The sequence below is a fragment of the Saccopteryx leptura genome, chromosome 4 (assembly GCF_036850995.1).
Source record: "Saccopteryx leptura isolate mSacLep1 chromosome 4, mSacLep1_pri_phased_curated, whole genome shotgun sequence".
NCBI lineage: Eukaryota > Metazoa > Chordata > Mammalia > Chiroptera > Emballonuridae > Saccopteryx > Saccopteryx leptura.
The window spans coordinates 33390620-33417131 of NC_089506.1; the positions used below are offsets into that span (position 1 = coordinate 33390620).

At 45.3% G+C, this 26512-nt stretch overlaps 1 protein-coding gene across 2 annotated transcripts in view; it reads left to right on the plus strand.

Annotated features, from left to right (window-relative positions):
- Positions 1-25164, plus strand: part of IKBKB (inhibitor of nuclear factor kappa B kinase subunit beta) — a 65525-nt gene extending 40361 nt beyond the window's left edge. Inside the window, exons 8-22 of one of the 2 annotated variants that reach the window (XM_066380416.1) lie at positions 199-323; positions 5355-5462; positions 7377-7506; positions 8267-8461; positions 9132-9246; positions 10946-11069; positions 11624-11775; positions 11934-11995; positions 13386-13495; positions 14493-14542; positions 14651-14750; positions 14951-15098; positions 18447-18574; positions 21156-21246; positions 22679-25164. In XM_066380416.1, coding sequence (XP_066236513.1) covers positions 199-323; positions 5355-5462; positions 7377-7506; positions 8267-8461; positions 9132-9246; positions 10946-11069; positions 11624-11775; positions 11934-11995; positions 13386-13495; positions 14493-14542; positions 14651-14750; positions 14951-15098; positions 18447-18574; positions 21156-21246; positions 22679-22744 — 1704 coding nt within the window. In that variant the 3' untranslated portion in view covers positions 22745-25164. The remainder of the gene's footprint in view (positions 1-198; positions 324-5354; positions 5463-7376; positions 7507-8266; positions 8462-9131; positions 9247-10945; positions 11070-11623; positions 11776-11933; positions 11996-13385; positions 13496-14492; positions 14543-14650; positions 14751-14950; positions 15099-18446; positions 18575-21155; positions 21247-22678) is intronic. The other variant, XM_066380415.1, reaches the window with a different exon arrangement.
- Positions 25165-26512: the final 1348 nt, after the last annotated feature.

Below are 26512 nucleotides of genomic sequence, written 5' to 3' on the forward strand. Positions count from 1 at the left end.
GCCCTTGTGTCAGCATCAGGAGTCAGTGAGGTGCAGAATAGTCTTAGACACCACCACCTAAACAGGGTCACCTCCTCACCCTTGAGTGGGTGTGCCAGTGCCTCCTGAATGGAGCCAGGAAAAGTGTGGGGCATGATCAGAGGGGCTGGTAGCCGTCACGCAGTGGCTCAGGTGTGCTTCTGCCGTACGTTGCTGCAGGCCCCGGAACTGCTGGAGCAGCAGAAGTACACGGTGACTGTCGACTACTGGAGCTTTGGCACCTTGGCTTTCGAGTGCATCACGGGCTTCCGGCCCTTCCTCCCCAACTGGCAGCCTGTGCAGTGGTGAGTGGGAGACCACGGCCCTGGGGCGGGGGCTGGGAGAGCCTCCTGAGGGAAGGGGCATGTCCCTCTGTCTTTATCATGTCGCTTCACCTGTTTGTATCTCACGGGTGCTCCCAGGCTAGGCCTGAGATATCTGTGATCTGTCTCCCAGAGAGAAAGTCCTGTTGGAAGGCAGGATGTGGGCAGTTTGAGCTCCAAAAACTTAGAAAAGTAGAGCATTTGTCAAGTATTAACATTTTTAATTATAATACTATGAACATGACATTTGACCTATGTTCAGTAGCAAGTCAGTCCATTCACAGACCATTGTGTAAATGTGTTCACTTACACTGAACATGCTGTGTAGTACTATACAAATAAAAAATATGCGTACAAGACAATGGGAAATTTTTTTCCTTCTTTTTCAAAGTGAGAGGAGGGGAGATAGACAGACTCCTACATGTGCTCCAACCAGGATCCACCTGGCAGCCACCATCCGGGGCCAGTGCTCTGCCCATCTGGGCCATGCTCACAAGTGAGCTATTTTTAGCACCTGGGGCCTCATTGCCAGGGGCTGATACGCTTAAGCCAGTTGAGCCATGGCTGTGGGAGGAGAAGAGAGAAGGGGGAGGGGGAAGGGTGGAGAAGCAGATGGTTGCCTCTCCTGTTTGCCCTGACTGGGAATCAAACCTGGGACATCCACATGCTGGGCCAATGCTCTACCACTGAGCCAACTGGCCAGGGCCCAAATGGGAAATATTACATGAAAATTTATTGTTGACAGATTTTACTAAACAATATAAATTTTTGTTCTAATAGTGTAAGAATGTGGCTTAAAATATGAAACAAGTTACAAAGAAAGATTGTCTAGTAAAAAAACCAAAGGATACAATTAAGTTTTAAAAAATTACTCTACTATATATTTTTTCCTTTTCTCAGTGAGAGGAGGGGAGGCAGAGACAGACTCCTGTGTGTACCCCGACCAGGATCTACCCAGCAAGCCCACTAAGGGGCGATGCTCTGCCCATCTGGGGTGTTGGGGCATTGCTCCTTTGCTCCACAACCAAGCTCTTCCTAGGGCCTGAGGCAGAGGCCATGGAGCCATTCTCAGTACCCAGGGCTAACTCTCTCCAATTGAGCCATGGCTGCAGGAGGGGGAGAGAGAGAGAGAGAGAGAGAGAGAGAGAGAGAGAATTGAGAGGGGAAGGGATGGAGAAGCAGATGGGTACTTCTCCTGTGTGCCCTGACCGTGAATCAAACCTGAGACATCCACATACAGGGCTGACACTCTACTACTGAGCCAACCGGCCAGGGCCTACTCTATATTTTTAAACTATTTTTATTATAAAAATGTGTTGAGATATATATTGGTTTCCCAGACACCCAATTTCCTTCCCCACGGCACCCGGTAGCATTGGTTCTTGATATGCTTCCAAGGATGTTTTGTACATATACAGGCATATTGGCATGTATTCATTTGTTCGTTAATGTGTTATTCCCTTTTTCTTACGTCTGTGTCCTGCATGTGCTCCCAAAGCGGTTTCACACCGGGAGAATTTCCTTCACACATCTGGACACAACCACTGTGAACGGTTTTGTGTGTCTCCAGGCACTTCAGCATGTGTGTGGTACATTTAAAAGTATACAAATAAATTATATACTCACAGAACCTGCTTTTCAGACTTATTATTGAAAATGCATTATGTTTTTCCATGTTATTTGTAATATCTGCTTGGTATTCTGTGGAGTAGTTGTATTATAGCTTATTGAACTTATCCCCCATATGGGAAGCATGAGTGGTTTATAATTTTAACTTCTTAAAATAACACCAAGAATAACATCCTTGTAGGGAAATCCTTGTATAATCACAATTACTTTTCCCTAGGATAAGTTTCTAGAAATGAAAGCAAGAGATCAAAGATTATGCATGTTTTAATGGTTTTTGATGTGAGTAAGCTACTAACATGAAGTTGAAAACTTCTCGTTCCCATTTCTCCCCTCTTCTCTCTCTGTAAAATCAATAAATAAAATAAATACTATTTTTAAAAAAGTTTTTGATGTCTGTTAACAAAATGTTCAACAGAAAGGTTGCATGCATACTGTTTCCACCAGGAACACAGAGCTGTCCCTTTCACTACACCATCACCAACACTGGCTGTTGTCATTTTCTGCCTTTCTGGAAGTAGTGAAAACAATTAACTTTTTAAAAAACAGGTATTTCCATCATGAGAATATATACTTATGAGAATAAGATGTAGCCTTTGAACTTTGTCCCAGAGAGTAATTTATGCGATGGCAGTCCAGTTCAGTCAACCGTTATACACCAGATGTTGGAAATGCAAAGACACAGGAGGCGAGGTCCCTGCTCTCGAGGGTTTTGGTGAAGTGGCCAAGTATGCCCTCCTGTGGTGGCCTGTTTTAAAATAAGCAATGCTGTTTGATCTGCATAGGTTCTGAATATTGAGGAATTAACTAATTAATTTATATATAGTTACACCTTATACTATAACCATTATAAAAAAATTTATCTTCATAGCTGTAGTTGTTTTTAATTAACCAAGGAATTACATTTCTTCAGTTCAAATGTTGACCTTTTCTATTATTTATTAAAAAAAATGAACTAAAATTCACTAGAACTGGAAGAACCAGTGCTACTTGAAAATATATTTTAATGGCTCAGCATCTTCATAGGATGTCTGTTGTCTGAAGAATAAGCTTCCTAGAATTCCCCTCATCGGAGCTGGAAAGCCAGGTGACCCCTTTCACATGGACCTCTCTGACACCTAGAAAGGAGCTGTGTAGTGGACAAGTGTGTAAGAAGTGCCTGTCTCATCTCTTTTGTAATGCCTCGAGCAACTTTGTAAAAATTTCACCCTCTTATTTCAGATGGCAGGTAGATAGTAATTTCAGGACAAATGTTATTTCACCTTTATAATTCAATTATAAAGCTCCTTTGCAATATATTTTAGGACCTACACAATGAGCATTTTATTTACTATGTCCTTTTATTTTGATAATTTTCCATTGATAGACTAAGTTTTCTATTAGAGCAGTGGTAGTCAACCTGGTCCCTACTGCCCGCTAGTGGGCGCTCCAGCTTTCAGGTGGGCGGTAGCGGGGCAACCAAAGTATAAATAAAAAGATAGATTTAACTATAGTAAGTTGTTTTATAAAGATTTATTCTGCCAAACTTAGTGAAAACCAACATAAAGTACTTGGTAAGTAATTATTATTATATGCTTTAACTTGCTGTAAGTCTGCTTTATAAATTTTATAAAGTAAAGTTACTTCCCTACTTTATAAATCACCATTACTGTGGAACCGGTGGGCAGTTAGAAAATTTTACTACTAACAGAGATACAAAAGTGGGCGGTAGGTATAAAAAGGTTGACTACCCCTGTATTAGAGGATCACACCACTTGAATGAAATGACAAAGTGTCGGTGCACCGGGCTTGCAACACTCAGTGAAGCCAGAGCCGTTACCCACCAGCCTCTGCCATTCGCCAGGTCTTCTAGGTTTCCCATGTGCTCCAGATAGGCCAATCTACCCTTTACCAATGAGAAATGTTCAGGAGAATACTTTTTATTTGAATTTCCTGGGTGTTTTTGGAAGGGAAAGATTCAGACCTTCATCGCTTCTCAGCCTTTTGGCCAAGATCAAGTGTAGATTCAGACCTTCAAACAGCATAGAAAGAACACCAGACTTTGGATTTGAGTCTTCAGTTCTGCCATTCTCTAGTTGTTTAACCTTGGGCAAATCACCTGATCTTTACTTCCTTACCACTGAATAGGGGACTGAAAACAGTGTCTACCACATGGGGTTATCATGGCAAAGGAAGTGCATGTTCAGTGTCAAAGTACTTGGTTATCTATGAAGCATTAGTCAAATTATTATCCTTCTCACCAAAAAGATTTGAAACCAGTTGGATTAAAAATTTTTTTCCTTTGAATACTATTTCAGATACATCAGTAAGTTTTCTAAGTTGAGATATGTAAGAGTTCATTTACCCCTAGAAAGAATAGTTAGCTGTATATCCTGCTCACAAAAATTGGAGGATATTTCAAAATGAATATGAAGCAATAAAATAAAGAAGCATTTGATTTTTTTTATTAAACAAGAACATCAGAAAAGCAAACAAGTCAGAGAGTTTGATTATGCAAATGAGATGCAAAGCCAACTTTTATTTCATTGGTGAAAATGCACTATACAAAAGGCTGACAGTATTGGAGCATCTGCACGTTTCCTGATCCCCTAATTTTTGTTTGCAGTGTATATTTAGAGTGAGATCCTTGTGTTGTGCGTATTTCCTGCAAATGTGATATGTGCAGCAATTAAGGTTTGGAAATCCTAATTTATCTTCCATCTCAACAGGAGAGTCTTTTTGTTTTTTTGTTTGTTTTTTTACAGAGACAGAGAGTCAGAGAGAGAGAGAGAGGGACAGACAGGAATGGAGAGATGAGAAGCATCAATCATTAATTTTTCCTTGCGCATTGCAACCTCTTAGTTGTTCATTGATTACTTTCTCATACGTGCCTTGACCATGGGCCTGCAGCAGACCGAGTAACCCCTTGCTCGAGCCAGTGACCTTGGTCTAACCTGGTGAGCTTTTGCTCAAACCAGATGACCCTGTGCTCAAGCTGGCGACCTCGAGGTCTCGAGCCTGGGTCCTGGGCATCCCATTCTGACGCTCTATCCACTGCGCCACCACCTGGTCAGGCTCAACAGGAGAGTTTTGAATTAGACAAAATGAAAGGTAGAGAAAATGATAAGAACAAGCCAAGGATGAAATGAGGAGTCAGCAGTTCTATCTGTAAAACTCTGGGAATAGGATGATTAATGACTCCACTCGGTCAGGAAGTACCCACCATTCTTCAGCTCTCATAGAAGCCTTCCTACCAGTATGCGAATGCTCTGACCATTATCTGAAATGATTAAATAGTGACCTGGGGGTATCCTGTATAATTGTAAAGTGACATGTTACTAATGCAGAATGGCTCTTGACCACTAAGTGATTTAAAGGGCTGTAATTAACAAGCACACATGTCTGCAGGCATTCCAAAGTCCGGCAGAAGAGTGAGATGGACATCGTTGTTTTTGAAGACTTGAATGGAGCAGTGAAGTTTTCAAGCTCTTTACCTTACCCCAATAATCTTAACAGGTAAGGTACAGTGGCATTTTTCTTCAACAATTTTTTTTCCTCTTTTGAAGTAGATGTCTAAGGTGACATCTGATACCTTTTAAATAGGTTCTTAGGATATCATCCTATGACTAAAACTGGACATAATCCATCTCAATCTTAAACTTAGAATGGATTCCCAACCCTCTCCCCATCTAGAAATCTTTTCTAAATTCACATAATGGTTTATCTGTACCTCTTATTACCCTTAATAGCTTCAACCTTGTGTTACATTTGGTTTTGCATTGAGCTTGTCTCCAGCTCAACTGTAAGCCTTTTAAAGGTGGAGAATTATACTTTATTTCTCTGTGCACTTCTCATGTAGCCTAATACTGTGTCATAGCCAACAAATAAAACTTTGCAGTTTGAATGGCATTGCAATCTAATCTTAGAGCCAGAATATGCACAGTTAAACAATAATATCAGAATTGTGTAATGGTACAGAAGAAAGCTACAAAGCAGTCACATTATCCATGAGTAGCATAGATAATAATTATCGTAACTATTTATTAATTATTTTATTGAGAGGCGGGGTGGCAGAGAAAGACAGACTCCACATGTGTCTGGATCAGGATTCACCTGGCAAGCCCCATACGAGGCAGTGTTTTGCCCTCTGGGGCCACTGCTCTGTTGCTCGACTACCAAGCTATTTTAGTGCCTGAGGCAAGGCCACGGAGTCATCCTCAGTGCCCAGGGCCAACTTGCTTGAACCATTAGAGCTATAGCTGTGAGAGGCAAGGAAAGGAAGAGAGAGAGAAAGGGGAGGGAGAAGGGTGGATAAGCAGATGGTCACTTCTCTTGTGTGCCTTGACCAGATTCAAACCCAAGACTTCCACATGCTGGGCCGATGCTCTACCACTGAGCCAACCAGCCAGGACCACCATGAATATTTAGAGGATAGGGAGATGTGTTGTATGAATTAGAGCTCTCAACTTTGAGTGAGCTAGAATTTTATGGAAGGATCTGGAAAGATATGCAGGACATGGATAGATAAAAAGAAAGGAAGTTGAAAGGGGAAAGATTAGGGCAGTATAGGCACGTTTAGGGAATCGGTCAGTAGCTGTGTTGGTCTCATGAAGGGCTTTCTTAGAAGGCTTAGGCAAGGTCAGCTGAGACCTTATAGGAGGTCTGTAGTGCCAAGGGAAGGGGTGTGGCCTGTGTCATGTGAACCCACCAGGTGCCTTTGAGGGTGGTGATTAACAAAATAAATCCAGCAGCGGGATCAGGCACACCTGTAGAGTGCATTTAAAAAGCTTCACTGTTTTGTTTTTGTTTTGTTGTTTTTTTTGTGACAGAGAGACAGAGAAGGATAGACAGGAACAGACAGGAAGGGAGAGAGATGAGAAGCATCAGTTCTTTGTTGCCGCACCTTAGTTGTTCATTGATTGCTTTCTCATATGTGCCTTGACGGGGGGTGGGGGGATGGCTATAGCAGAGTGAGTGACCCCTTGCTCAAGCCAGTGACTTTGGGCTCAAGCTGGTGAGCCCACGCTAAAGCTGGATGAGCCCATGCTCAAGCTGATGACCTCGGGTTTCAAATCTGGGTCCTCTGCATCAGTGCGACACTCCATCCACTGCACCACTGCGTGGTCAGGCACTGATCATTCTTGAATAGCCAGTTGGAGCTCTCAGCCTGTTACCCATCTAGGGAGAAATCCCTGAGTTGAGAGGTGTTTTAGCAGATCAAGAGAGGTGATATGCACCAAATTAATTTGGTTGGAAATGTCCACTTTTTCTCTCAGGTTAATTCATTCTCAGTGATCATTTATTGGCTGCCATCTGTGTATATAGTGATGAAATGCATGTGAGGCGTGTGCTTTTCAATCGGCATGTTAATGCTGCCTGAACTTTGCATTAGAGGTGTTTCTCCCTACACTGTGCTCCTCTCCTTCTCAGTGTCCTGGCACAGCGGCTGGAGAAGTGGCTGCAGCTCATGCTAATGTGGCACCCCCGACAAAGGGGCACTGATCCTGTGTATGGGGCCAACGGCTGCTTCAAGGCCCTGGATGACATCTTAAACTTGAAGGTGAGCATGGAGGCTGCAGGTCACATGAGACACTGTAGTTCTTTTTTTTCCTTCTTCTTTTTCCAAGTGAGAGGAGGGGAGGTAGAAAGACAGACTCTTGCATGCACCCCCACTGGGATCCACCCAGCAGCCCCCTTCTGGGGCCGATGCTCTGCCCATCTGAGGCCATGCTCATAACCAAGATATTTTTAGTGCCTGAGGTAGGGGCTCCATGGAGCCATCTTCAGTGCCCAAGGCTAATAATTCACTTGAACCAAGTGAGCCATGGCTGCGGGAGGGGGAAAGAGAGAGAGAGAGAGAGAGAGAGAAGCAGAGGAAGGGTGGAGAAGCAGATAGTCACCTCTCCTGTGTGCCCGACTGGAATCGAACCTGGGACATCCACATGCTGGGCCAACGCTTTACCACTAAGCCAACCAGCCAGGGCCAACATGGTAGTTCTTACGGGAAGGAAATGCTCATTAAAAAATAGATCATGGGCTGCCTAACCAGTGGGGAAATTTAGGCTGGTGTGAGAGTATCTCTCTACATAAGTAAGAAGACAGGACCCTGTGCTGACTGGAAGGTCTTAAGGTTGCAGCTATGGGAAAACATGAATATTAAAGACTAGAGTGTATATACCATGGCACTTGGACTCCTCTGGTCAAGCTAGACCCTTGCTTTGTGTGGCTGGGCAGTGTTGGGAGTAGCAGAGGATCCAGACAAAGAAATGAGCATCACTGTAAAGTTGGGATTTTCCAGTAACGTCTGGGTTGCATTGCAGCTGGTTCATATCTTGAACATGGTCACAGGCATCATTCACACCTATCCAGTGTCAGAGGAGGAGAGTCTACAGAGCTTAAAGGCCAGAATCCAGCAGGACACGGGCATCCCCGAGGAGGACCAGGAGCTGCTGCAAGAAGCAGGCCTGGCGTTGATCCCCGACAAGCCTGCCACTCAGTGCATTGCAGACGGCAAGGTGAGCCCCAGGCTTCTTGCAGAATGTCATTTTCCCCTGACTTGGCCTGCAAGGGCAGTCATGCATTCAGATTTTAGTGTACACTATCGGTTCTGTTCATCACACTGGTACCTACCAGCCTGTTTTCTTAAAGCTGGAATGCGAGATCCCCTGTGTGGCCTCATAGGAGACAACCAGTCACTCCACACTGGTTACTTCCAGACCAATTTTAAGTATTTTTATTTTGCTTTTGTTGTCAAATAATGCTTCATTCTTCTAAGTCAGTCAGAACTCTTTATGATGTACCTCTTCTGTACAGAACTGTGCTGGCAACCACAGCAGTGCAGATGTGGTCCCCGCCCCCCAGAAGCTGATGAAGTTAACGTGTAAGAAACAATCACGGGAGAGGAAAAGAGAGAGAAAATGCCTAAATGGCACAGAAAAGACAATCATAGAATAGAATAGAATGTAATAAGTTATAAATAAGGTGTACATCAGGATAAGTAAGTGTAAAAGGAACAGCGAATGGAAGTGAAGCCGGACAGGCACTTGGTACTTGCTGGCTGAAGGTGATGCAGGTGAAACAGTGGGAAACATGCTGAAATCACTTTGGTTTTTTTTTTGTTTTGTGTTTTTTAGAAAAAGGGGAGTTGGATCCACGAAATCTCATTTTGTTCTTGTCCCTTTGCAGCTAAATGAGGGCCACACACTGGACATGGATCTCGTTTTTCTCTTTGACAACAGTAAAGTCATCTATGAGACTCAGATCTCCCCACGGCCCCAACCTGAAAGCGTCAGCTGTATCCGTAAGACCATTTTTCAAAGCAAATAGTCACTTACAGTGCTTGGGACAAGGCAGGGGAGAGAGACTGGACCAGGGGAGGGGTCCACACCAAGGAGATCGGCGTACCCTGTCCTCGGGCAGCCTTCTTTACTAGGGACATGCGAGGACTGGCCCAGCTGACAGAGTAAAGGAAGTCTCTTTATTTATTTATTAAGTGAGAGGAGGGGAGATAGTGAGACAGACTTCCACATGCACCTCAACCAGTATCTAACTGGCAACCCCTGTGGTGGTTGGGGGGGTGGGGGGAGGGGGGGCACAAAGAAAACCAGGTAGAAGGTGACGGAAGACAATTTGACTTTGGGTGATGGGTATGCAACATAATCAAATGTCAAAATAACCTGGAGATGTTTTCTCTGAACATATGTTCCCTGATTTATCAATGTCACTCCATTAAAATTAATAAAATAAAGAACTAAGTGGAAAAAAATATGTAACTGGCAACCCCTGTCTGGGGCCAGTATTCGAATGAACCAAGCCTGAGGCTGACGCTGGAACCAATGAGCTATCCTCAACACCCAGGGCCAACGCTTGAACCAGTCGAGCCACTGGCTGTGAGAGGAGAAGAGGGAGAGAAGGGGGAGAGGGAGGCTGAGGAAGCAGGAGGTCACTTCTGTGTGCCCTGACTGGGAACTGAACCTGGGATGACCATACGCCAGGCCGGTGCTCTATCCACTGAGCCAACTGGGCCTGGAAGTCTTGAGTTAATTTTAATGCCCTAGGTAGAACTGTAAACAGAGGGCAGAGAAGACTGCCTGCAAGCCACTGAAGTTGACTCAAATGGCCATTTCATTTATTTTTGAGTTTATTTATATTTTAATAACTAATACATACAAAGGATACAAAATAATCAAAAGGTACAAAAGGATATACAGTGAAAAAATAAGCCATCTTCTACCTCCAGATCCCTAGCCTCTTTCAGAGAAACTGCTGCTACCAAATTTTTGGGAATACTTTCCAGGGATATTCTGCCTCTGCATTTATAAATTGTTTGTATCTATATACGTGTGGGCAGGTGTGTGTTCATTCTTTTTCCCCCCAAACAAACGGCACCACACAATATGTATTGTTCTGTACCTGCCTTTTTCACTTAATATTATACTTTGGAGATTTCTCCCGCTTTTGGTGCATATAGAGCTGCCTACTTTTAAATGGCTCTGTAGTATTCCACTGTATGAATGTTAGGTGGACATTTTAATGTATCCCTAGTCCTGTGTATGCACGCGCGCATGCGCACACACACACACACATATCAAGGGTCCAAATGCTTAGAGATCTCAGACTTGGTGCTTATTTAGTCATCTTCCAGGACTACTAGTTGAGGCTGCATCTTTAGAAAGTTTCATATGACCTTAAGTAGTATTGTGAGCATGAGTTTCTATTGAAAATATATGAACCTGTGTACATGTGACAGTTTCTACATGATTCACAGTGTTTCTTTAAACCAAGTCAGCAGCTCTTTATTGACTGGTGCATGCTTGTTCTATAACGGGGCACAGAATACATACGAGACAGCGACCAGGCATAACACCCCAAAAAGTTACATAACAGCACAGTAGTTATATAACTTGTAAAAATGTAGAAGTGCCAGTGATGTCGCAAGGCAGGATGTGGCTAGTCATCGTGGAGTCATTCTCTGACAATTGTATATGTCTCTGTTCCAGTTCAAGAGCCCAAGAGGAACCTGTCCTTCTTCCAGCTGAGGAAAGTGTGGGGCCAGGTCTGGCACAGCATCCAGACCCTGAAGGAGGACTGTAACCGGCTGCAGCAGGGACAGCGAGCTGCCATGTATTGTGCCAGGCGGTTTCGGGCTTACCGTATTTAAAATAGCTGGGTGGTTTTTGCCACAGGGAGGTGGCTAAGGCAGGGGCCCAGAAGCAACTGTTAGGAGAGACGAGAGGGAGACACTGGTTTAGATGGGCAGGAAGTGGTCAGCTGGGCTGGAGAAGCCCTTTTAGACCTGACAGGGTGAGTCAGGTCAGCACATGGACGGCTGGGGTGACTGAACTGGAGGCAGAATTTGGAATGTGGAGGAGCTCATTGCAATTTGGGTCAGCAACATTCCCCTGATTGCCATGCCAGGGACTGACTGACTTTTTCCCCAGGTTATGACTAGTTTGGGTTGTTGGCCCTTTGTGTAGTATTCTGCCCAATTCCAGTTTTGGTGCAGGACCTCATGTGTTGCTGATCACCGAGAAACAGTCTTTATGGTTACAAGTGGCTGCTTTTATAATAATTATAGCAGGGATCTGCCTTAGTATTTGAGGCAATTTTGTTATTGTACAGGAAATGGTATTTGGATCCCAAAGATGCCCCAAGGCTTGTTTCTTATGGTCCTGCAGGATGAATCTCCTCCGGAATAATAGCTGCCTCTCCAAGATGAAGAATTCCATGGCCTCCATGTCTCAGCAGCTCAAGGCCAAGTTGGATTTCTTTAAGACCAGCATCCAGATTGACCTGGAGAAGTATAGTGAGCAAACTGAGTTTGGGATCAGTGAGTGTACTCTTTGCAATGAGTTTGGAGAGACCATTTCATTCTTGCTTTCTGAGGCTTCTTTTGTCCTTTTACAATTGAGTTGCTTATTTCTGTTTTGGTTTTGTGGTGTCTTCATTTTGTTTTTCATTTCTCCCCCCTACATTTTATTTTTCCAGCATCAGACAAACTGCTGCTGGCCTGGAGGGAAATGGAACAGGCTGTGGAGCTCTGTGGGCGGGTAGGAGACTTATTTGAGATTTATATCTTTACTAGGAATGAGGCTTTCTTCTGCCATTTTCCATTTTCTCTTCAAATACTAGGTCGATCTCGTATGTGAGAACTCAGTTTTCCTCGCCATGTTCTTTGACTTTGACTAGAGCTTGATGGACAGAGGCTGGGCGACTTTGCACTAAAGGGGGCCCCACGTGGCAGGTCCAGGAGCTGCACAGGGTGGACAGAGCTGGTGCAGAATTTGAATAAGGAACCAAGTGTGAAGTGTCCTTGGGGGAAGCCTAGATCTCTTTTGATTAGAAAGGGTCTTGGATGAATGATCAATACTCTATCTAAGTCAAAGGTTTTTGCCTAATTATGTTGGGACACTAAATCCATAGGAAAGAAAAGGTTTAGGCCAGGGGTCGGGAAACTTTTTGGCTGAGAGAATCATGAACGCCACAGATTTTAAAATGTAATTCCGTGAGAGCCATACAACGACCCGTGTACATTACACATTATCCAATAAAAATTTGGTGGTGTCCCGGAGGACAGCTGTGATTGGCTCCAGCCACCCACAACCATGAACATGAGCGGTAAGAAGTGAATGGATTGTAATACATGAGAATGTTTTATATTTTTAATGTTATTATTATTTTTTATTAAAGATTTGTCTGCGAGCCAGATGCAGCCATCAAAAGGGCCACATCTGGCTCGCGAGCCATAGGTTCCCGACCCCTGGTCTAGGCGCAATCTTAGGATAGTGTAAATCAAATGTCATTGAAAGATGTTAATTAGGAAGGCAAGGGAAGTGTATAGAATCTTATACAAATTGAAGACCTTGGGCTCTTACACTTTTTCACCATTGTCCCCTGTGACCCTTGAGAGCACCTTCCCCTCTGTGTTTTAATGTTTGTTTCTGTAAATCAGTATGGAATGCATGCTTAAAGGTGTGTATATATAGATAGCACCTTACTTAATCACAGAGGTGGGTGAGTGCTCCATCCATCTTGGCACTTATAGACATAATCTGTGAAATAAGGGAATCCAAGCCCTCCCACGGATGGCATTGGATAGACATATTAAGAAAAGAGAAAGGAATGTGTATTGGGCATCTTTTATATGCCAGACACCATATCAGATACTTTACATAATTATCTGACCCCTAAAATGGCCCTATTAGAAACCTATTTTGTGGTGGAGGAAACTGCAGATCAAAGGTTAAGTAACTTACTTGACCCTCACACAGAAAGTGGTAGACCCGAGATCCAAACCCAGCTCCTTCTGACTCCAAAGTCCATATTCCTTCTAGCCAGTCAGTCGAGAGTCTACAGAGTGTTTGGTGGATTTCCCCCCAAAATCTTGCATCTTAGAATGCTCTTATTATGTCAGTTGACATTAGCACACCTGTTCCTCAGGAGAATGAAGTGAAACATCTGGTGGAACGGATGATGGCACTGCAGACGGACATCGTAGACTTGCAAAGGAGCCCAATGGGTCGGAAGCAGGGAGGCACACTAGACGACCTGTGAGTACCAATGGGGCATGTTCCAGAGATGAGCAAGGACAGATTGCCATCACTCTGAGTTAGCGGCCAGAATTGTCTGACCTCCCAAAGTTGTGAGCATCAGTTCAGATAAAGCATAAAGCAGTAGTTTGTAAACTATGAAGGCTATACTACAAGGAGCCTTCACCATGGTATCAGACACCACTGTTTGTCCACCCACCCCAACCCTTGAAGGACAGAAAGTAGAGCACAGAAGGAGAAGCCTGATATCTCTTAGAAGCTTGGACCTGGAAACTGTTCATTTGAGTCTGTATCAGGATCCTTGCCTGGCTCCGAGAGAGGACGAGGCACCCAGTGAGCAGCCCTGCCTAAAGGAAAGAGCACACAGCCCTGGGTGCAGGTGGGGAGGAGACAGGCAAGCACGACAGCCTCTCGGGAGCTCTCTCTTGTGGCCTAGGCAGTGTCTTCTGATGCTTTTACTAGGATTCTCAGGACCAGGAACCTGACCATCAGAAATCTGAGTATTCGTATTCTGTATTTTCTTGAATTAGTTAAACCTTTATTTTACTCTAGTGTTCAAATAAAAGTCACCTCTGAGAATGTCAGCCACTCTCACTGTGTGGGGTAAGGGGAAAAAGGGTTAGGAGTTTGTGTCCACCCTGGGCTTGCGTTTTCAGGAGGAAGCCATGTTCTCCAGACTCGGATCCAGGGATGGCACCTGGAATCACTGTGGAGGAAGCCAAGTGGACAGGAACTCCCAGGGACAGAGTAGAGACTGATTTTCTTAAGATCCTCTCTCATTAAGCGCCCGAGACATTTGATCTTTGATAATGACAGTGATCATTCCCTTGTAGATATTCCCTATAATATCACCGGGACTACTAATTTTCTCCAGTCAAGACATTGTCAGTCTAACTTCTGGAAATCAGTAATTCAACTGGCAGGAATTAGCTTATTGAATGCTTCGAATATGTTAGTTTGGCCTCAAATCTAGACAGAACTTCTTTGTATATTTCAGAGAAGAGCAAGCAAGGGAGCTTTACCGGCGACTCCGGGAAAAGCCAAGAGGTGAGTGGGGTTTCACGCCCGCCTTGGGTTCCTTGTTGTGTCAGGTCTGAGGCGTAGGCACTCTGCCCGCCACCTGGAGGAGTTGTGTGACTCCTTTCCTCTTTCCAGACCAGCGAACGGAGGGCGACAGTCAGGAAATGGTGCGACTGCTGCTTCAGGCAATCCAGGCCTTCGAGAAGAAAGTGCGAGTGATTTATACGCAGCTCAGGTAGAGGCCTGACTTTCCTGCCCGAGGGGATGTGGCGAGGCAGAGGCTGTGTGAGGCTATTTCCTCCTCCCCGCTGCTGTGCTTGCTCACCTGGGGAAAACGTACCTGCAGCTGCTGAGTGGGTTCATAGTTGCCAGGGATTATGTTCTCCTGCCTTCTCCAACCCAAATGCCACTGGGCTTTGTCTTGTTTATTTACAGTAAAACTGTGGTTTGCAAGCAGAAGGCTCTGGAATTGTTGCCCAAGGTAGAAGAGGTGGTGAGTTTAATGAATGAGGATGAGAAGACTGTGGTTCGGCTTCAGGAGAAGCGACAGAAGGAACTCTGGAATCTCCTGAAGATCGCCTGTGTGAGTGAGCCCTGTAGGCAGGCCCACAGTCCGCAGTCTGCCAGCCCCTCTGGGCCCTGCCGCCTCCGTGCAGCCGCCACCTCCCGCAGGGGAGAGCACAGCCACTGGCAAACCCTCAGCTGCTGTGCTGGGTTCCCTGCCGCCTGGATGCAGCCACCACCTCCCTGCAGGGGAGAGCACAGAGCCACTGGCAAACCCCTGAGCTGCTGTGCTGGGTTCCCTGCCGCCTCCGTGCAGCCGCCACCTCCCTGCAGGGGAGAGCACAGAGCCACTGGCAAACCCCTGAGCTGCTGTGCTCGGTTCCCTGCCGCCTGGATGCAGCCACCACCTCCCTGCAGGGGAGAGCACAGAGCCACTGGCAAACCCCTGAGCTGCTGTGCTCGGTTTTCACGTCTTCAGGGTTTACAGTGAGCAGGGAGGGCAGCGATCGGTCCGAGGCCCGTTGTGTTTATTTATGCATGTGTTCATGCTCTGTGGCTACTGTAATAAATTACCCCAAAGTATTCTGTCAGAATTCTGAAATCAAGGTGCTGGCAGGGCCAGGCCCCCTGTGAAGGCTCTAGGGGAGGGTCCTTCCCTGCCTCCTCCAGCATCTGGTGGCTCCAGGTGTTCCTAGGCTTGTGGCTGCATCACTCCAATCTCTGCCTCTGTCTTCACATGGCCTCCTCTGTGTCTCTCTTCTGGTTGTCTCTTATAAGGACACTTGTCATTGGATTTCAGTACCACCTGAATAGTCCAGGATGATCTCATCTCAGGATCCTTAACTATATCTGCAAAGAACCTTTTTCCAAATCAGGTCACATTCCTAGGTTCTTGGGGTTAGGAGAGTGTAGATATTTTGGGGGCCCTCCATTTAGCCTGCAGGCAGGGCAGCATGGTGTGGTGGATCCTCATCTGTGTCTACTGCTTCTATTATAACTCACACTTTCTGTGCCCACGGTCGGTCTTTTTTTTGTATTTTTCTGAAGCTGGAAACGAGGAGGCAGTCAGACTCCCGCATACACCCGACCAGGATCCACCCAGCACGCCCACCAGGGGGGCGATGCTCTGCCCATCCGGGGCGTCACTCTGTCGCGACCAGAGCCACTCTAGCACCTGGGGCAGAGGCCAAGGAGCCATCCCCAGCGCCCGGGCCATCTTTTGCTCCAGTGGAGCCTCGGCTGCGGGAGGGGAAGAGAGAGACAGAGAGGAAGGAGAGGGGGAGGGGTGGAGAAGCAGATGGGTGCTTCTCCTGTGTGCCCTGGCCGGGAGTCGAACCTGGGACTTCTGCACGCCAGGCCGACGCTCTACCGCTGAGCCAACTGGCCAGGGCTGTCGGTCTTAACATAGCTGTGATTCCACTGAATGTTCTCAGAGAGAAAACGTAAGACGAAAAAGAGCTCAGGACGGAAGTGAAAAGTGCCAGGCAAAGTGATGGAAGCCAGACCTGCTGGGAGAGTGACCCCACTGTACAGGCTGCACGGAGGCTGAAGAGGTTAAAAAGAGAGCCCTTAGTCACTGATAGCCCCTAAGAGCGAAGAGGAGAATGGGTATTTAATTGCTTATAGAGAAAGTGGGATACAGGGACAGTGTTGTTTCAGATCATGGAAACAGGAACATATTTGTAGGCCAAGCAGAAGGACACAGTGTCCTGGAGAGTCACAGCATCAAAGTGATAGTTTAGCCTCTAGTCTTGGGAATAATGAAGAGGTCAGTATCATAAGCTTGGCCTTGGAAAGGGGTGAGTGACATTTCTTCCTATAAGTGAGGAGGAAAAGAAAAGGGAAGAGATGACGAGGCAGAGAAGATTTAAGAGGGAGGGGGAAGTTGAGGTGTTCACAGGCTGTGGCCTGATCTGCCATCTGCATCCCTTCAACATTTATTGAGTGCTGAGGATGTGCCCAGCAGGATGCAGAAACCTGGAGCTACAGGAGGAAAAATAAGCATGGCGCCTAGTCCAACGAGCTCATAATCTGATGAGGGGCACAGACAGGGAAATGATGAGGACAGTTTAGGGCAGGACGTGCCGTGCAGCAGCTCTAGTAAGACAAGCTATAGCATGAACACAAAGGAGGAATGCCAGCTGCAGTCTTTGAGGTGAGCGACCACAGGGCACGTTCAGAGGAGGTATTATTACACACACCTGAAGAAGGAGTGGGAGGTAGGTAGGCGGCTAGGTGGAGATGAGGACATTCCAGGACTAGGACATTGCTGTGTCACAGGCCTGGAGCGAGGAGGTGTAAGCGTGTGGGTGTGGAGTGGGGAAGGGTATCACTGGGGATGGCACTGGACAGATAGACAAGGGCTAGCTCATAGAGGCCGCAGTAAAATAAACATTGCAATATTCTTTTCTTTCATACTGAAAGAAGTTAAGTATGGGAATGGGATGATCACACTAGGTTTTGGAAAACTCACTGATGGCAGTGGGAGACCAGAGTTGAGGCTTTGGCAGACCTCACCATGGAGTGTGAGGGGCCACTCGGGGGCTGGGATTGAGTAGTCCCCGTGGTGCACAGGACAGGATGGTGGAAAAGTAGGGAGCCAGGCAGCGCGGTGGTGGTCTCCTTCCTCACTTGTGGACCCGGGGGGAAGTGACGGAGGTAGATGTTCGGGTCTCTCCAAGGATGATCCTCACCAGGAAAGACGCACAGGACAAAGAGCAGGGCAAAATAGGGTACTTGAATGGCTGGTTGAGGTTGGACCTTGGTGTTCAGTGGGGGGAGAGGATGAGTGGGTGAGAAGGATAAAAAACTGCAGGCTGCAGGGAGGGCGAGGAGAGGGGTTAACGAGCAGTAGGCGAAGCCAGCAGATGAGAGTGTGCTGGGGACTCAGGAGGAAGAGGTGGCTTGAGGTGCTGAGAAGGTTGACCGTAGGTCACGTCTGTGCTGCAGGTTTGAGGAGGTGCAAGCCACTGGGGCGGGAGCTAGGTTTAGCATCTGGCTTTGAGGTGGAGTGGCTTCAGCAGCTGGGAGTCAGAGCATCTTGGTTTTCTTCTCAGTTGTCCCACAGATGGTGCGATTCACAGAAAGTCACTGATAACTTTTTTGTGAGTCTGACACAAAAAACCATTTCACTTTTAATTTCCTTATGAGTTCATTAAGCAGTCAAACTTAATGAAATAAAGCTTACAAATCTGCCTATATTTAGAATATTTTATCAAAAAGTACACCTAATATAGAAACATTTTCTAAACTGTAGTGCAGACTACCAGCTGTTGTCTTGGGTAGAGGCGTTGACCAGTGTCCTCTAGGAACAGCAGGTGTCTTGTGGCCAGTTGTCCCATGAGATAATAACCACGGTATGAATGCAAAAGTTGAGCTATTCCCTTGCTCAAAAATTTTGTTGACTTTTTTGGTTTTTTTCCTTCAGAGCAAGGTCCGTGGTCCTGTGAGTGGAAGCCCAGATAGCATGAATGCTTCTCGCCTTAGTCACTCCGGTCAGCTGATGTGTCAGCCTCCCACTGCCCCCAGCAGCCTCCCTGGGCCAGTCAACCAAAGGTGTGTCGTTGTGAACAGTGCCAAGTGTAATATTTAAGGGTACATCAGGAGGTTATTTAGGGGTACATCAGGAGGTCATGGGATGCAAATGGATGCTTATCACTGATTGACCCTTTCATCTGTCTGATGGTTTTGTGGTTGTTTCTCTTTGTGTTTGTTACATATGGCAGGCATTGCCGGGACAAAGGTCTCATAGTTCCTTGTGAGTCAGACTGTTCTGGTAACTAAAAGTTCCTCGTCTGAGGATTGGATTATTAATTATTCAATGAGAATATTGAAAGTGCTAGCCAGTCACATGCTGTTATATAGTCCATCATTTATTATCTGGTCTTCAAAAGCAGATTCCCTGCGGGGAGGGCCTTGTTCACCCTACCTGAGTCATCTCGCCTCCTCCCAATCACCCCAACAACACTTCGAGTTACCAGTTACCGTTTTCTCTCATCGCCTCCCACCCATCCCTTCCTTTCTCCCCGTCACCCAGCGCACTGCCACAGAGTCGGTGAACAGAACATTTCAGCCCTTTGTGGCAAGACTTTTGGCTTCCCTGCTTCCTGCCTAGTACTGTCTCTAAGCCCTGGCTGGTTAAATTAGTCTTCACAGTACACCGTTTTGATCAAGCTGTTCCTTGGTCAGTAACTAGTAAAGGTACCCTACTCCCTGCAGGGGTCCCCAAACTTTTTACACAAGGGGCCAGTTCACTGTCCCTCAGACGGTTGGAGGGCCGCCACATACAGTGCTCCTCTCACTGACCACCAATGAAAGAGGTGCCCCTTCCGGAAGTGCTGCAAGGGCCGGATAAATGGCCTCAGGGGGCCGCATGTGGCCCGTGGGCCGTAGTTTGGGGACCCCTGCCCGAGAGGATCCCGCTCCCTAGAGGAGCCTTTTCAGGCATTCACGGCCACCTCCGAGCCGCTTTCCAGGCGGATCCCCTGTTCCCACACTAGCGCCTTGCTCCAGCCCAGTGCTCCTCCAAGTCTGGTCCAGACCAGCAGCAGCATCTTGTTAGAAATGCAGATTCTGAATCAGAAGCTCAGGGATGGGCCCCAGCGGTCCATGTTTAATGAGCCCTGGCTGATTCTGATGCTGACCCAAGTTCAAGACTTTCCTTGGAATGGTCCTCTCATCTGGAGGGCACATCTACTTCCTACTGCCTCCAAAGTCCTGACCACACAAGCACGTGAGGATCTCTCTGTTCTTGGACCTCCTGTGGGGATTTTTGGTTTATAATTCAGTCCCACACCCACTAACTCAGCATGTATACCAAGCCCTAGGCACTAGATATGGTTAAAATCAACTCCTACCTGACCTGTGGTGGCACAGTGGATAAAGCGTCGACCTGGAAATGCTGAGGTAGCCGGTTCAAAACCCTGGGCTTGCCTGGTCAAGGCACATATGGGAGTTGATGCTTCCTGCTCCTCCCCCCTTCTCTCTCTCTGTCTCTGTCTCTCTCTCTCTCTCTCTCCCTCTCTCTCTCCTTTCTAAAAAATGAATAAATAAAATTGAAAAAAAAAGATTAAAATCAACTCCTGCAGGCAAGTCTAAGGGCATAGAAAATAGATTATTGATTGCCTAGGGAAGGTGGGAGAGGCAATGGAAAGTGGTTGATGATGGGTACAACATTGCTTTTTGGGTGATGAAAATGTTCCAAGACTAAATTATTATGATGGGTGCATAACTCTATAAATACACTGAAACTATTGAATTGTACACTTTAACTGGGTGAACTTAATAGTATATAAATTTATCTCAAAAAAGGTGTTTTAAAAAGTGCTGTTCCAGTACTTTGGGAGTTCATAGCCTGTATTGTCTTGGTACTTAATCAGATGTGGCCTTAGGTTCTTGATTCTCTCCCCAACCTACTGGAGTTCCTTGAGGACTGTATCTGGGTCCTGTGGAGCTGGCACTGAGCCTTTTACCCAATTATTAGCCCTGTAGGTGAGGCTAGACAAAAAGGTGCCCTGTGTTCCTTCCATAAGATGCCACACTTTGCAAGGTGAGAGGACACTGCCTTCCTGGATTTGTCCTATTCCCTCCACTAATATACCCAGAAATCTAGAGAAGTCATCCTGGGAGCACAGGGAGCCGATTGTCTCCCCACGCCATAGAGCTGAGGCTAGAAAGGGCAGGTGGCCTACTATACTCTACCCTGTCTCACCATGGGTCATCTTGATAGGACATGTGCATTGTCGTTAGAAAGGAGAGAGCACAGATCACATGAATCAGTTCCCTGATCTGCTTTTCCTCGGATCTCAAGGAATTGGGGAATTCTGGTGAATTACTTGAGGGGGTGTGTGTGTGTATTCCCCCCCCCCCCAAAATTGGAAAATAGGTGAGTTGGGAATTATCTTTACATTTTGGAAGTTTGGAGAGAATTAATAAATTCAGCTATCTAGTTAAGTCCAAAAGAGCTCTTTTACTTATAACTTTTTTATTAAGCAGGGACCTGTTTGCTTTTTCACATTAAATAATTCTTAATTTAAAAAATCTTGTCAAAAGCTCTTAAGCATAGTTTTTAAACAGTTGTATTATTGTTGAAAAAATAATACTGACCACGTTCTAATAACTTGTTCCTTTTCTTTAGTGAAGAACTGGTGGCCGAAGCACATACTCTCTGCACCCAGCTAGAAAGCGCAATGCAAGACACTATGAAAGAGCAGGACCTGAGTTTACGGGTAATGGCCTGTGTGAACCCCAGCTACTCTATGTCCCTCAGCAGCAGACGAGAAAACAAAACTGGAAAGGCAATGCAGTGTTTTCCCTATCTCAGTATAGTCTTAGGATTTTCCAGTACAGTTGACCCTTAAACAATGTGGGGATAGGGGGTGCCAACCCCCTGCACAGTCGAAAGTCCACGTATAACTTTTGACTCCCCAAAAACGTAACTATGAATAGCCTACTGTTGACCTGAAGCCTTACTGATAACATGAACAGTTGATTAACATGTATTTTGCATATATATTATATACTGTATTCTTAAAGTAAGCTAGAGAAAAGAAATACATTTACTGTATTTTCCTTATGTATAAGTGGAGCTGCTTAGTGCAAAAAGGTGTTGTTCAAGAGTCAACTGTGCATATTATTACTCACCATGATCATAATGATGCTAACAATTATTAAATGGGCACAAGTACTTTGTGTGCATTATCTCCTTTAATCCTTACTACACTTGGTATTTATGAAGAAGGTAACATTATTCTCTGAGTCCTCCTCCTTCGACTCCCCCCCACCAGGCAACTATTGTTCCATTGCTTAGCATGTGTGTGTCATGGGTGCTGTGCTGGGCTTCAGGGATAAAGCGAGAATCTGTCATGGTCCCACTTCTCAGGAACTCAGAGGTTAGCAGGAGGTAGTACTAGTTATAGAGAAGCTAAACTAAAGGAAAACTAGTACATTTAGACAAAACTAACATTGCTTCAAGGATCCTAAATTATTCCCTCAGATCTTTAGATGGCCTTTTCCTGCCAATACAATCACCTGCTAGTCTTCCGCTAACTTCTTAGTTTTCAGAAGAATCGGAGGAGATACCCTTAACTGTAATGATCTGGTATTTATTTAAGCATTGTTTTCTCGTTTAGGATTTCTATATCTGTTTTTGCTGCTCTTCTTCCTCCTGGGACTATATGTTTAATCCTTTCACTGCTAATTTGCATTTATGCCAGAGGAAGTATTACTAGAGCATTTCATCTGGCGAGGTTGGAAATCAATAGCTGAGATTTGTTCTGCTCCTAGATCATGCTATACTCCTATAGCCACAGGGTCTTTGCATGTGCTTTTGTTCCACCTGGAATGCCCTTGGTACCACCTACCTCAATGGGCATAAATAAGCACTGTGAGTACAAATAACACTAAAATTGTCTTTCCAGTTTTAATAGTCCAGGAATCTTAGGGACTCCAAGCTAGTCCAAAGAAAAGATCCTGTACAGTTTTGAATATGTCTCGAGCTCAAAGGGTACCCTGTAATAACAATTTATTATTATAAAATGTTATTAATGGGAGGGTTTAAATTTCCTTCTAAATTGTGATGGTGGTTGCCTCCTAGAAAAGAAAAACAACCTGAGGTGTACTGGTGGCCACTGTATTTTTAACCTGCCTGTTGACTTTCAGTCTCTAGACTGGAGCTGGTTACAGACGGAGGAGGAAGAGCAGAACAGCTTGGAGCAGGCCTCGTGACTGCGTGGGTGGCCTTGACCACCTTCGGGGGCTCCCTGGCCTGAGGCTTTCCCCCAGTGGCCCCGCTGTATAGATGTCCAGGCATCTTTGGCACCCAGATGGAGATCTTCTCACTTCCCCCACAGTTGTGACATTGACTGTGGACCAAGGGTGTGGCCCTCCATGTGCACTGCCAACAACTTGTCTGTACACTGGAATTCCTCCATCGCAGAGGCGCAGCAAACATGGATGAGCATTAGGGAAACTAAACCACAGCGGCTCCTTCCTCTGCTCGGAAAACAGTGCTCAAGTACAGTTGCCCCACAGACCGCTGGACAGATGTCTAATGTGAACTTCTTAGGACAAAGTATCGACAGCACTTGGTGCCAGCCTGTCCTCTCGTGACCCGTCCTGATCTCTAGAGGCCCTGACCCACAGGCCCTCACAGTTAGTGTTCCATTGGATTCAGCGTCTCTTGAACAGACTTTTAAACCCTGGACTTGGCCTGGCCCCACTGCTCTCTTCCTTTTTTCCCTTCACTGCTGCTAAAATATTCCTTTTACCTACACTTTGGTGGTTATCCACCTTTCGGCAAAGTTGTAGATGAATGCCGAGCTCCGCCGATCTGGAGTCCTTTAAGCCTCAGAGTGACTCACTAGAGCCAGGAGGGAAGAGCAACTCCCTTCCTTTGATCCCAAAGATTATTTGGGGTTGAGTTATCATGAAGAAAAGAAGAAAAGGCTACCCAGTGCCTGACTGGTGGTGGATAAAGCGCTGACCGGGATCGCTGAGGTCGCTGGTTCGGAGCGCTGAGGCCACAGGCTTGTCAGCATGGGGTCACTGGCTTGAACAAGAGACACTGGATGGCCCTAGTCAAGGCACAGATGAGAAACTCAGTGCACAAAGAGAAAGCAACTATGAGTTGATGCTTCTCACCCTCTCTCTCCCTTCTTGTCTCTCTCTCACTCTCTCTTAAAAAAAAAAAAAAAGAAGAAAAGGTTACCTGTCACCCACTGACCTGCTGACCGTAATGCCCACACCAGGATGTGTCCTGTCCTTGGTTAGACACATCTGTGTGTGGTGGCGGTGGGATGGGAAGTCCCTGCCTTTCATAGCAACTAGCAGTATTATTAAATTGGTTTATTTAAAAAAATCTTTCTGTATCCTATAATATGACCCAAGCACTTATACTGGGTTTCACAGCCCATTTTTACAGTACTTCTGGTTAGGATTTATGCCCTCATAACCCAACTTAATGAAAACTTTATAACAGTGCCGTGGCACTAGCACTGTCTCTTTGCCATGTCAAAGAACTTCACCTTTATGTAAAATCAGGAAAGCAAAACGAGTTCAGCTGATCACAAAAATGAATTTGGAGAAGAAAGTGGGAATAGAAGAGTTTCACAAAGTAGCTTCCATGGAAATAGTACAGAAGGATTTCATGGTCAAGTTGTTTTGGAAACGCTTCATGTTTTAATTGCCTCTTGGAGCCACACTGTACAGCAGTACATTAAAGTAATCATGTCTTCACTAAAGCAACAGGAACCTCTAGCAGCTCCCTTATCCCACTTGTCTGTCTTCTGTTGGCCTGAGAGTTTTCTTTTGTTTTTGTATTCCCCCATATGTGAGACAGGCCTGACACATAATGTGCCTTCTCCCACTCTCTTCTGACTTCAAGCCAGTATAGGCAATCTCCCTCTGTTCCGGTTTATCTGTTCCTTTGGGGAACAGACCATGTTTTATTAACATTACACATAGTGCCTCATTCTGAGAAGGCTTAATATATTTGTTGAATGGATAAGTGGCTGAATATCAATCAATAAACTATCTGGGGAAAAAATATTTTTTTAAATAAAGTAAGCAGGTTTTTGTATAACGTTTCATTTAATGTCATTTTGCTATAATGTTGATGAGACACTGTGGGTATTACCTTTGTTTCTATCAATTAACTTCTGGTAAAATTGGTTTTGTTATACGTATGCCATTTTGCTTAAAGCTACAGAATCTACCAATGATTATTTTTTGGTATCACGATTTGTTGAAATGATAACATATCTTAGGGTGATCAACTTATCTTGGATTTCCCAGAACTTTCCTGGTTTTAGCCCAGAAAGTTCTGTATCCCAGCAAACTTAGTCCCTGCCAACCTGAGATGATTAGCTATCCTACATTGATGTGTCCATATCCTGTGTAATTCGGAGTATTTACTTCAGCAAAATTGCAATTTACAATATCCAACAAGAACCTATTGAGCACCTCTATGTGACAAACAAAAATTAATTCCTCCTGCCTGATCTGTGGTGGCGCAGTGGGTAAAGTGTCAACTTGGAATGCTGAAGTTGCCAGTTTGAAACACCAGGTACCTGGTCAAGGCACATACAAGAAGCAACTACTATAAGTAGATGCTTCCTGCTCCTCTCTCTCTCTCTCTCTCTCTCTCTCTCCCCTCTCTCTAAAATCAATAAATAAAAATCTTTAAAAGAAAAAGAATTTACAAAAATTAACTGCTTACTTTCATGGCGCTTACGTTGGTGGGAAAAGGGGTAGACCAAGGAATAAATAATAGGCAAGTAACACATTTAAGTTTTAAATATTTTCAGTGCTATGAATAAAACAAAACATAGTAATAGGTGGAGAGTGCCTAAGTGTTATTAAGGAATTTGACAAGGATGTGACTACTGAGCTGAGCTTTGAATGATGAGAAGAAGGCAGCCAGGCAAAGGCCTGACAAGTGAGAGAAGAGCCTGAAGCAGGTACGTGTGTGTCCTAAATCATGGTGTGTGTGTACTAAACAAAGGGAAAGTGGGAAATAGGAGAGATGGTAGCGGGTAAATCACAGTAGGTCTTGGCAGCTGTGGAAAGGAGTATGGATTTCATTCTAAGTACCGGGTATTTAAGCAAATGAATGACATATTCTGATGTACTTTTTTTTTTTTTTTTAATCGTTCTATTTGGAGTGAACAAGAGCAGAAGCAGGAAGGCCACCTGAGGAGTCTGTGGCAGTAATTGGGAAGGGAGATTATGGTCGAGTGCCCCCTGGAGACAGATCAGATAAAACTTGCTGACAGATTGGATGTACAGTGTGAAAGAACAATTAAGAATGGCTCCTATGGGGCCCTGGCCAGGCAACTCAGTAGAGAGCGCATCATCCTGCCAGGCCGAGGTTGCAGGTTTGATCCCTGGCCGGCCAAGGCACATCCAAGAAGCAACCAGCGAGTGCACAGCTAAATGGGATGACTACATGGAAGGAGTTGATGCTTCTCTCTCTTTTTCCCTACACCTTTCAAACCAACGAGGGAAAAATGACTCATAGGGTTTTTACCTCATGGCAAGGTAGATTAAAGTGTCATTAACTAAAAATGCAACCAACTGAATGGGAGATATTTGCAAACAACAGCTCTGACAAGGGGCTAATATCCAAAATATATGAAGAACGCATATAAATCAACACCAAACAAAACAGTGCCATTAGAAAATGGGCAGAGGACCAGAAGAGATTCTTCTCCCAAGAAGACATACAAATGGCCAACAGATACATGAAAAGATGCTCAACTTCACTAGCTATTATTAGGGAAGTACAAATCAAAACTACAGTGAGGTGTCACCTCACACCTGTTAGAATCGTTATCAACAAGTAATAACAAGTGTAGGAAAGGTTGTGGAGAAAAAGGAACCCTCATTCACTGCTGGTGGAAATGTAAACTGGTAGAGCCACTGGTAGAAACCAGTATGGTGGTTTCTCAAAAAATTAAAACTAGAGCTACCATATGATCCAGATCCCTTTTCTGG